We start from the raw sequence: 11401 nt of genomic DNA, 5'->3' as shown, positions 1-11401 counted from the left end.
CAATTCTTGTCCTCTGACCTGGACTGTGTAAGCACGTCTGTAGGTTCAGAGTAGGCTAACTGACTCAGTACACTAAATGGTAGCATGCATAAGGAAGGATTTATGCTGGGCATCTGAGAAGGATTTATCTAGTGACTCCAACAACAACGTTATAAAATATCCGTCTTACAAGGCAAGTTTAGCTTATATTTCTAAACCAATCGAATAGTGTACTAAAATGTTAAAATCGAACTGATTAGAAGGTATTAACCTTGCTTGGTCTCACTGGCAGATGGTGTTGGTTTGTACCATTTTCTATTTAACAGAAGCCTTGGGTAGATTTGAATATTACAGATGTTAGTATTGGGATAGCCCACGTAGAGACGGACAGTGTGCCAGTACCCTTCAGCCACCTCAGATTGTACGATATGTTTGACATAGTTAGGTTTATACCGTGGGAATACCTCTGGTTTTATTGTATAGACCGCGTCGTTTGCGTTAGACAACAAGGTGACTTCACTACTGAGGTCATATGGCCCAGCGAAAGGAAAATACATATGATCACAGCCCTCTACGCACTCTTAGCCAAAAAGGCGACTAACAGAAGGCTCTCCCGCGTGGGGCCGTATTTTTGAAGCAGAATATGAGATTTATGAGACGTTTGCATCCATTGGTGTTCCGTTTGTCAGGTGACTCTTTTAATTTATTTTAATATTTTACTTCAATTGACTTCATTTGACAGCGTTTCTGGGGATGCTATAGTTAAATATATAAAATATATTTTAAACATACATGAATATTGTATAAGAACTATAGTTCATGTGATATTCCAATTTAAACTTAATTTTTTTCGTGCCTGTCTGGTATTTGTTCGGATTTTGGATATTGTGTTTCTGAGATCGACAGATAACTTTTCCTGGTTCTGTACACAGGTGTGACATGTTCCCGCCACGGTCTGGCTGAAACACTGCCAATGTGACCTTGTATGTATGTATGTATGTATGTATGTATATATGTGTGTGTGTCTGTATGTCTGTATGTATGTATGTATGTATGTATGTATGAATGGAATGTAATGTAATGTAATGTAATGTAATGTAATGTATGTATGTAGGTAATGTATGTGTGCATGTATGTATGCATGGATGTATGCTTGGATGCATGCTTGTGGTTTTATGTCGAACAGCAATTTTTAAGTCATTTGGCGGCAAGGAATCATTAGGTGTGTACATATATATGGCCTACTCTGTCATCTTGTGACCAGACACCAGACATGACACCCACCATGTCACATTATAATGACATATGTTCACATTATATTTACGCTTGCTCTAACCTCTAAGTGCTGAGCGCCAAGCGAAGCAGCAACACGTATCGTTTTAACTTAGCTGTGACCCAACTCGGATTTGATCCACTTCGAGGTGGAAGCTCTAACCATTAGGCCTTTACATATCCCTATGACAAGTCTTTAAGTTGTTTTTGGAACTGGTTCTTACGATTGTTGACCCAGAACGCCCTTTTAAGGTCTACCACTGGTAACATATATTAACATCACACTTGGCGTTTATTTGGCACAGTAGCTTGGCACTTGTAGAAGTTAGTAGTAGGCAGCCAACAGTGTTAGTAGTGGACGCCCAACAGGCGTTGGTAGTGGACGCCCAACAGTGATTGGCCATCCTCACTCTCATTTGTGTCAGCTCTGGTACATGTGCTTTTGAGATGGCTTATGATAGCAAGATCAGCAACGACAGTGTGATTGTTAACCAACGGTGAAAAGGCCAGTTTACCTCAGCTGGGAATTTTTTCCACAACTATTTGTGAATAGTAACAAATTATACGCCCACTGGCACCACGGCTTAAGCAAAATTAGGCCAAAGTATGCAATGAAGTCAATGGTCCAAAATTGTTAACCCAAGGACCATCCGCACATTTGGCCGAAGAGGCAAGCATATCTTTTGTTTATATTTCACCTTTATTATACAGTGATTGGTTCTGGTATATTGTCCAGATTGATCCGATATGTTGATTTCCCTTTATTCTTTTTCAGCAATGGCCACGTTTTACAAGCCCCTTGTGAGGTTTTGGAGATGTGCTAAAGCTACACTTCGTATAATTGTATTATGTGCATTGGCAGCCATTGGAAAATTTATACCGGCGATTCGATCACACATCGAGGCTATCGCCGAAGTCGTGCTGGAAGGAACACCTGTGACAGGAAACGATTTTGCTCAGTCTGTACTGAATTTTAGATTTCTAAAAGCAGCCTGGGAGCAAAATATTAACAATGCTCTATCAAAGGCAGAGTTGTTTGGTGTGGCAAGCAATCCGGAATTAATATCTCTAGACGGAAAAACAAAACGGCGGATTTTGGATTTTCAAATCGAGACACGCCCTCTTGTGGTAAACTTTGGAAGCTGTACCTGACCTCCGTTCATGGCGAAACTTTCGCAGTTCAACGAGCTTGTCGCTCGTTATAGCCATTCTGTTGATTTCTTAGTTATCTATGTTAAAGAAGCACATGCCGTCGACGAATGGTATTTAGGGGAAAGGAGTCTAACAATAGAACAACACAAGGGTCTACAAGACCGTTTAAAGGCTGCAAGGTTACTAACAGATCAAACACTCATTTGTCCTGTGTTCGTAGATGGTTTTCAGAACGAGGCTGCAGCTGCTTATGGGGCCCTGCCAGAGAAGTTATGCGTCATCCAAAATGGCCGGATCGTCCACAACCAGCGTGGCGGCCCGGAATATTATTCCATTCCAAATTTAAAAGATTGGCTTCAAAAGCACGTGGATGAAGCGTAACACCACGGCAATAATGAATTCCCTAATTATGTGGAAATATATTGCCCTAAGGAGTACCGATGCAAACTTAAATTCCCACAGCCAGGGGAAATTTAACAAAGCGTATGGCAGGAAAGTTTTATTTTCATCAGCAGCATCTTTTGTATATCATATTCTGAAATATGACACCTCGCATTGAAAAAATTTGCGTGAAATAATTCTTCGAAGCCAAAGCTATACAGGCTACGCATTAGAGATAGTAAGTGGTTCATTTAATCGAATATGTAGTGTTGCACGTCATACTAAAGAATATGTTTCATTTGTGTGTTAGGAGTCGGACTCATGGCTCGATTAAACTGATGTTCCCCAAATAAACCTCAACCTCTCACCTGACATATACATAGCAATTCCGGCGGCTTAAAGCAGCAGCTAAACCACAGCTGGATTTGAACCGGCTTGATGGTTACTCAGGATCTGTCATGTCTGTAAAACAAAACAAGTGTAGGGAAGTGAAAAAACCAACCTGAAATTCAAATGTTCAACGTTTGCAACAAAAACAGAATATGTTTATACGGTATTCTTGGTTACGAGTAGTTAACATGTTTTAAAAAATTGGTAAGACCTATCAAATTCCTAAGCTAAGTATTGATGAATGAGAGGCCTTAAACGGTTACGTCTTCTGCCTCCATTAGAGAATGCATAATGAACACCATAACCAAACAGTAAAATTAAACATAAACACTTTATACGCAAGACTCAGAGAAACAAGAGAGTCTTTATGTAGAGAGAAATGATCAAGGTGATATGGATTATGTATAAAATGATTTTGATGTAATCCAAATCCGGTGTCGAAGGTTTGTTCTTCGAAACTGATGAAGTTTACCGGATGTCAAATGGAAGCGAACATTTGTGTATTTCTTATGCGTCTGTTTACACATGAATGTGCTCATAGTTATGTAGTCAACATTTGTTTATTAATTGGCCATGTCTATAAATACAATATTTGCTATTTGCATGAAGGTCATGACCTATGTGTAACGTATACATGACACGCGGTCGGTAGAATGATATGTATAGACATGGACCCGTGTTTCTTGGAAACATTCTATATGTGACACAAAGAAATGTCACCGTCTGTAAATATGTAACTCACCAATGATAGTGTAACTTCTGAAAAGTTCTCTGGAATACACTTGATGCTATGTGGGTTGTGTACAACAGACTTGTTAGGATATGAGATATGTTTGTAATACCGGCATGGAGCTATGTGAGTTGTTTACAACAGACTTGTTAGGATATGAGATATGTTTGTAATACCGACATGGAGCTATGTGGGTTGTTTACAACAGACTTGTTAGGATATGAGATATGTTTGTAATACTGACATGGAGCTATGCGAGTTGTTTACAACAGACTTGTTAGGATATGAGATATGTTTGTAATACCGGCATGGAATTTAGTTTCATTGAATGCTATAAAATTGTTGTTGACTTTCATGCATTTTTGTGTTGACTCCATTCCCTCCTATAATGTTTAACACGTTTTGTCATGCCTGTGTATTTTGTCTTGTAATGTGGATGTTTTAAAGGCTAGAAAAACACTATTCAGGAAAATAGTTGAATTTTTCCAACAGAGTTAATTTATTTTAGAACATTGTATTTATCGGATCAGTTGAAAGTACGTTCGGCTAATGTATTTGAAGCTCAATATACATGTTGTCCAATACATAGTTCAAGGTCGGTAGAATAATGTCATGCACGCGTGCTTAGACTCGTACACTAAAATGTGGTCGTCTGTAAATGCAACTCACGAATGACAGGGAAACTTCCGAAAGGTTCTCTGTAATACACTTGGTCCTTTCTGGGTTGTCTGTGACAGACTTGATGGGATATGAGGTATTGAACAAGGAATAAAATTACATTCATGGCCGTCAATTTGATTGGTATACATGTTTGCTTTGGCCGTATGCGTCAGTGAGTCTGGTATTTAACCTTGCCGCTAACCTCGATGACATGTTCCTGGATATTGTTTATCATGGGAAGTTAGTTGGTGGCGTCCTAGAATGGCGGTTTAAGGCTGGTGGTCGTGGAATAGAAGTAACTGTTAGTAGAGGTTTGGCTATCTTATTTAATTATACTTGTACAGTTAATACGAAATTAGCAGGTCTGTTCATCCTATTAATTTTTTTTTAATTTAAAAAAAAAAAAACATTTCTAACTAGTTTGTGCTAAAAAGAAGTGTACAGATATCTTAAATACCCCTTCATATAAACTGCAATGTACAGTAAGGAACCAAGAGGAATGAGACATATGGCTGTCAGCATCTGGGCATATACATCCATGAGTAGATCCGATGTCTGCCTGGAGTAATGAGACACAAATGGGGGTGAATATCTGGACATATAAATCCATGAGTGGATCCGATGTCTACCTGGAGTAATGAGACACAAATGGGGGTGAATATCTGGACATATAAATCCACGAGTGGATCCGACGTCTGCCTGGAGTAATGAGACACAAATGGGGGTGAATATCTGGACATATAAATCCATGAGTGGATCCGATGTCTGCCTGGAGTAATGAGACACAAATGGGGGTGAATATCTGGATAGATACATCCATGAGTAGATCCGATGTCTACCTGGAGTAATGAGACACTTTTGGTGGTGAATATCTGGACATATACATCCATGAGTAGATCCGATGTCTGCCTGGAGTAATGAGACACAAATGGGGGTAAATATCTGGACAGATACATCCATGAGTAGATCCGATGTCTGCCTGGAGTAATGAGACACATATGGGGGAGAATATCTGGACATATAAATCCATGAGTAGATCCGACGTCTGCCCGGAGAAATGAGACATATATGTGGGTAAATATCTGGACATACCCATCCATGAGTAGATCCAACGTCTGCCTGGAGGAATGAGACACTTTTGGTGGTGAATATATGGACAGATACATCCATGAGTAGATCCGAGGTCTGCCTGGAGGAATGAGACACATATGGGGATCAATATCTGGGCGGATACATCCATGAGTAGATCCGATGTCGACCTGGAGGAATGAGATACATATGGGGGTGAATATCTCGACATACAAATCCATGAGTGGATCCGATGTCTGCCTGGAGAAATGAGACATATATGTGGGTAAATATCTGGACATATAAATCCATGAGTAGATCCAACGTCTGCCTGGAGGAATGAGACACAAATGGGGGTGAATATCTGGACATATAAATCCATGAGTGGATCCGATGTCTGCCTGGAGAAATGAGACACATATGGGGGTCAATATCTGGACAGATACATCCATGAAGAGATCCGAGGTCTGCCTGGAGGAATGAGACACTTTTGGTGGTGAATATCTGGACAGATACATCCATGAGTAGATCCGACGTCTGCATGGAGGAATGAGACACATATGAAGGTGAATATCTGGACAGATACATCCATGAGCAGAGGTCTGCCTGGAGGAATGAGACACTTTTGGTGGTGAATATCTGGACAGATACATGCATGAGTAGATCCGACGTCTGCCCGGAGGGATGATACACATATGGGGGTCAATATCTGGACAGATACATCCATGAGTAGGTCCGACGTCTGCCCGGAGGAATGAGACATATATGTGGGTCAATATCTGGACAGATACATCCATGAGTAGATCCGACGTCTGCCCGGAGGAATGAGACACTTTTGGTGGTGAATATCTGGACAGATACATCCATGAGCAGATCCGAGGTCTGCCTGGATTAATGAGACACATATGGGGGTCAATATCTGGACAGATACATCCATGAGTAGGTCCGACGTGTGCCCGGAGGAATGAGACACATATGTGGGTCAATATCTGGACAGATACATCCATGAGTAGATCCGACGTCTGCCCGGAGGAATGAGACACTTTTGGTGGTGAATATCTGGACAGATACATCCATGAGTAGATCCGAGGTCTGCCTGGAGGAATGAGACATATATGTGGGTCAATATCTGGACAGATACATCCATGAGTAGATCCGACGTCTGCCCGGAGGAATGAGACACTTTTGGTGGTGAATATCTGGACAGATACATCCATGAGCAGATCCGAGGTCTGCCTGGATTAATGAGGCACTTTAGGGGTGAATATCTGGACATAAACATTTATTATTTAGCAAGAGGAGTCTAAACAGACCTAAACGGTCACCGGACCCGAGGCTAAAACAACACACGTAAAACATAGTTCAGCAGGACCGATAATTTAAACGAAGCTATAATGCATTCATATACATTTAGGCCAGAAAATATGCCTGGAATATGGGCCTAGGTGGCCTATTTACGTAATATTATGCCTGAAAACACAATTTAGTGCCCCAATGTTTTTTTAGTTATTCTAAATTAATTCTAAAGTTTGTTTATTGTGCTAGTCATCCATTCCTTTGGGGATTATAGACAACTAAGTGAGAACTTCTTCATAAATCATTGTAGGCTACATGTACATGCCAGCCATTCGTCCCTAAGCATATTTAACCTTATAAATATTTAGTGGTCAACGAGTTGAGGAATGCGCTTAGATAAAAGGCTAAGCCAAATATATGTTTAGATTCTAAATACGTACATGTTTTAATGTCAGATTGATCAGGAGAGCCCACGTCAAAGACACTAAACATACACATCGCACATCCAACATACTTACGTCGGTCGTGCTTTAGCTAAGGCCGCATTTCTCAACATGGTTAACGCACAACGTGTTACGGGACGTTTAATTTCTACACGCTTTTTTGCAGTGTAATCAAAATAAATTCCTAATAACAATTGAAATTGGTGACGAAGTATTAATATTTAAAAGATATTACTTACAGATATGCAACTTCTTGGTTAGCACAACTATGTTAAATGCTCATAAAGCCTGAAGTTCGTATATCCATTAGAAACATCTTGTCTATGTTGTCTCATTCATATCATATTTTTGCCTCTGAATAATTTAATGAGGGTGAGATTGGGATGCACAACTTTCGCATTGTTTATCTTGGCAACCGAACCTGGGTCTGCTTCTTGAAGAGTATCCCGCATGGCAACGGATGAGATTTTTTAGACCATGTACATTGTATTATTCACAGTCTGACGGTCTCATTGACACTAGAATCACACTCTAGTCGTTGATTTCAATTCATATGCTTTGTCAATCATTTTTCTGGAAATATTTTCCATACACATTTTTCCCAGGTTAGAACAGCATAATGTGCTGTGAATTACATGTACGAGAGAAGCTATACGAAAACGAGATTTAATGTCTATGTAGAAAATTAACTTGATTACTGAAGAATCAAAGCAATAGCTGATTCAGGGGAGATAATATAACTGCTTTTTAATGTGTCTTCACGGAGTTGTCCTCCCTTTTTTGAACAGATGTATTCCTGCCATAAATCTTTACTCATTGATTTATTTACTTCTATCAGCTTACCCTATAACCAAGACGTTACCACTAACAGAACAGCGGTTACCCTAACCCTTCAACCTTTTCATGGCCTCTGCAACCAATATTTTGAAACATTTTGTGAAAACTTTGGGGTGTAGAGAAATAATTTGCATAGTTTTGACAAACATTTGTGGCATCATTTTCATAACAGATTTTACCGGATCAGCCAAAACTAGATTGTATGAAACTGCACCTTAACTTGTGAAAACAAAGAACCCGTTAAAATACAAACAATGATAGTTCAATGCCTTTGTGGAAGGTATATAGTTGTATACATTTATGTCCTTGTGTAGACATACTTGTGAGACTTCCGTATATTTTCTGAATCCATAATTTATCTTCCAGTCCTAAATCTATGTAATGCCGTATTAATTTAGTGAGAAGGCTTTTAGTCACGTAAGAAGTGGTCTGAAGTTTTAAGTCCTTAAACCTAGTAAGCACTTTGATTGAATGTGGCTCTCATGTGATTCTAACTTCGAAGTATACATTTTAATGTTACCATTAATATAGGCTGGGATTGTAAAGACCTACGTGCATGCACACGCACCTGTAGGTTACTTATTGAAAGAAACAATATGGCTTTGTATAATATTAGTTGGACATTACCAAAACAGGTTTTTGAGTCCATTGTGTTATAAAATGACTCACTGTAGGACTTTTCCCTATATTCATCGATATATCCCAGAAATGTTTTATCTGATAATCCTCTTTTGATGCAAACGTTTCTGTGTCGTTTTCATCTTTTAAGCGTGGGGGTAGAGGACCCCCTCTGCAACTCAGGCTAAGCATAGTAGTTGAGTAGAAAGGTTATTGAAAACTACAACAACATGAACAACAAATGAATGAAAGTCGACACACACCGCACTGGTCTGTCTTTTATTGCACATCCTTCCATCTGTCATTTTTCATTTTTGGGACGTGAAGATTAATATCCCCTCAGCTATATTGTCATCACTAAAGTATGGTGGCTGATAAGAGTCCATTTTTGTGCTCCTGCGCATCGCTGGGGTCGCGGTCTATAGGTCCATACTAAGAGATTTTATTCGATTGATGTTTTACACGGCTCATACTAATGAAAACGCTCAAGGTATATATATATATATATATATATATATATATATATATATATATATATATATATATATATATATATATATATATATATATATATATATATAGTGTGTTACGTTGTTAAGTTTTGTTAAACTGTTTTCCTCTGTGCGAAATAAACACCTGGGTGACAATTCAGTTTCCACTAAGTTCGAAAACAACAAAAACACCTGGGTGACAAAACAGTTCCCACCCAGGTGAATACCCCTTTATTCAGGTGAGAAAAATGAGAATTAATGTTTTCTTAATTGGCATTTCACGCCATCTTCACACAATCTTCACGCCACACTTCACTTACATGTAGAGATGTACAAGGGCGATAACGTTTGTGAATGGCGAAGGAACTCAAAGAAACGTTGACACCTTCTGGAAAAAATCTTCCGTTCCTAATCAAAAACATCCGATGAATTTATACCTGCTCCAGAGAATTTCCAGTAATTAGGAAGTAAGTCAAGCATGTACATCCCGTCTGCCCACTGATTTAATAAGGGCTCAACACTGATCGCTGGAAGGCTATTGTTTCGGCTCGGAGGATTAAAACATTCTTTTCAGACAGTATTATTTGCCGCTTTTCTGGAAAACTATATAAAGCAGATGTTTGGCAGTTTGTACAGCGACAATCTCACGGATGATTTCTTTTACGGTTTTGAAGTTCGTTCTTTTGGTTCACTGAGTTTAGTGGCTATACTGAATTTCGAGCAAATCTTTCAAACATCTCCTCAAGAACAACTGGACGGATATTTCTAAAATATAGATTTGAGGGATCCTAGTTACACGAAGTTTGAAACATTAAAAACCGTTATTTACAAACTTTGGAAGCTCGTTATTTGGTGGAATATATGACAGAGTAAAAAGTTTTGAATTTTGACATAACTTCCGATGTATTCCGATGTATTTCGGGCCTATGATTCCGAATCTGCTTTTGTTTTTTGTCTATGTTTGTGCATGTAATGTTTTGAGGTTTAGTAGAAAACAACAAACAATGACATGTACATCAAAAACTACGAGAGGTAGAAATTTATATTTTGCGGTTTGGGTTTTTCCCGGCAAAAAGTAAGCAAAGCATTATTGGTGTCATTGAGGTGAATATCGTTTTAGGCAAAGTGTAAACAAGAGTAAACAACAATTACTGGTGTTTGTATCAGTAGAATGTAAACAAGCATTATCGATGTTGATTGTTCTTTCAGATAAAGTGTAAACACGCATTATTGGTGTCTGTGATGTAAATGTCCTAGGTAAAATGTAAACAAGCCTTGTTAGTGTATCTGAGGTGATTGTCCTTGATGCAAAGTGAAAACAAGCATTGGTAGTGTACGTGTGGTAAATGTCCTTCCAGGCAAAATGTAAACCAGCATCGTTAGCGTGTGAGGTGATTATTTTCCATGCATTGTGAAAACAAGCATTATTTGTGTATGTGAGGTGAACGTCCTGGATGCAAAGTGAAAACAAACACTATAATTTGTGTCTGTTAGGTGAATGTGCTTCGAAGCAAAGTGTAAACGTGCATTATTTGTATATGTGAGGTGATTGTCCTTCGTGCAAAATGTCGGCGTTTGTGAGATAAATATCCTTCCAGACAACGTGTAAACAAGTATTACCAGTACCTGTGAGATGAACGTCCTTCCAAGCAAAGTGTGAAAAAGCATTATTTGCGTCTGTGAGGTGGACGCCCGTCCAGACGAAGTCTAAACAAGTGTTAATGGTGTGTGTGAGAGGAACGCCCATGCAGGGCAATCATTATTGGGGTCTATGAGGTGAATGTCCTTCCAGCAAAGGGTAAGCATACAGTGACGATATCCATTTGGTGAATTCCCTTCGAGACCATGCGACTTTATTGTTGACATTTTCCTTTCCTATAGTCATCATGGTCTCCTGTCCAGAGTTAAATCTGGTCGAGAAAGTGATCGTGAAATAGCCATCTAGAGATACACTAAAGTAGGCCGAGTGTACATGAACATATTGGTTAGCAACCATTAGACGAACCTATGTATGACGTGAATGTCTTGTTAGGCAAGGTGTACACATTAACTGTTAGTGTATTGGAGGTGAATATCCTTCCAGG

General features: G+C 39.2%; 1 protein-coding gene across 1 annotated transcript; it reads left to right on the top strand.

Annotated features, from left to right (window-relative positions):
• On the top strand, positions 1 to 4259 carry LOC135471097 (thyroxine 5-deiodinase-like). Its single transcript, XM_064750147.1, has 2 exons — positions 1 to 172; positions 2027 to 4259. The coding sequence occupies exon 2, from the start codon at positions 2029 to 2031 to the stop codon at positions 2782 to 2784; it is 756 nt and encodes a 251-aa protein (XP_064606217.1). The 5' UTR covers positions 1 to 172; positions 2027 to 2028; the 3' UTR covers positions 2785 to 4259.
• The last annotated feature ends 7142 nt before the right edge of the window (positions 4260 to 11401 follow it).

The sequence above is a fragment of the Liolophura sinensis genome, chromosome 7 (assembly GCF_032854445.1).
Source record: "Liolophura sinensis isolate JHLJ2023 chromosome 7, CUHK_Ljap_v2, whole genome shotgun sequence".
Taxonomy (NCBI): Eukaryota; Metazoa; Mollusca; class Polyplacophora; order Chitonida; family Chitonidae; genus Liolophura; species Liolophura sinensis.
The sequence above is the reverse complement of the archived record's forward strand: the minus strand, read 5'-3'. Positions and strand labels throughout refer to the sequence as shown.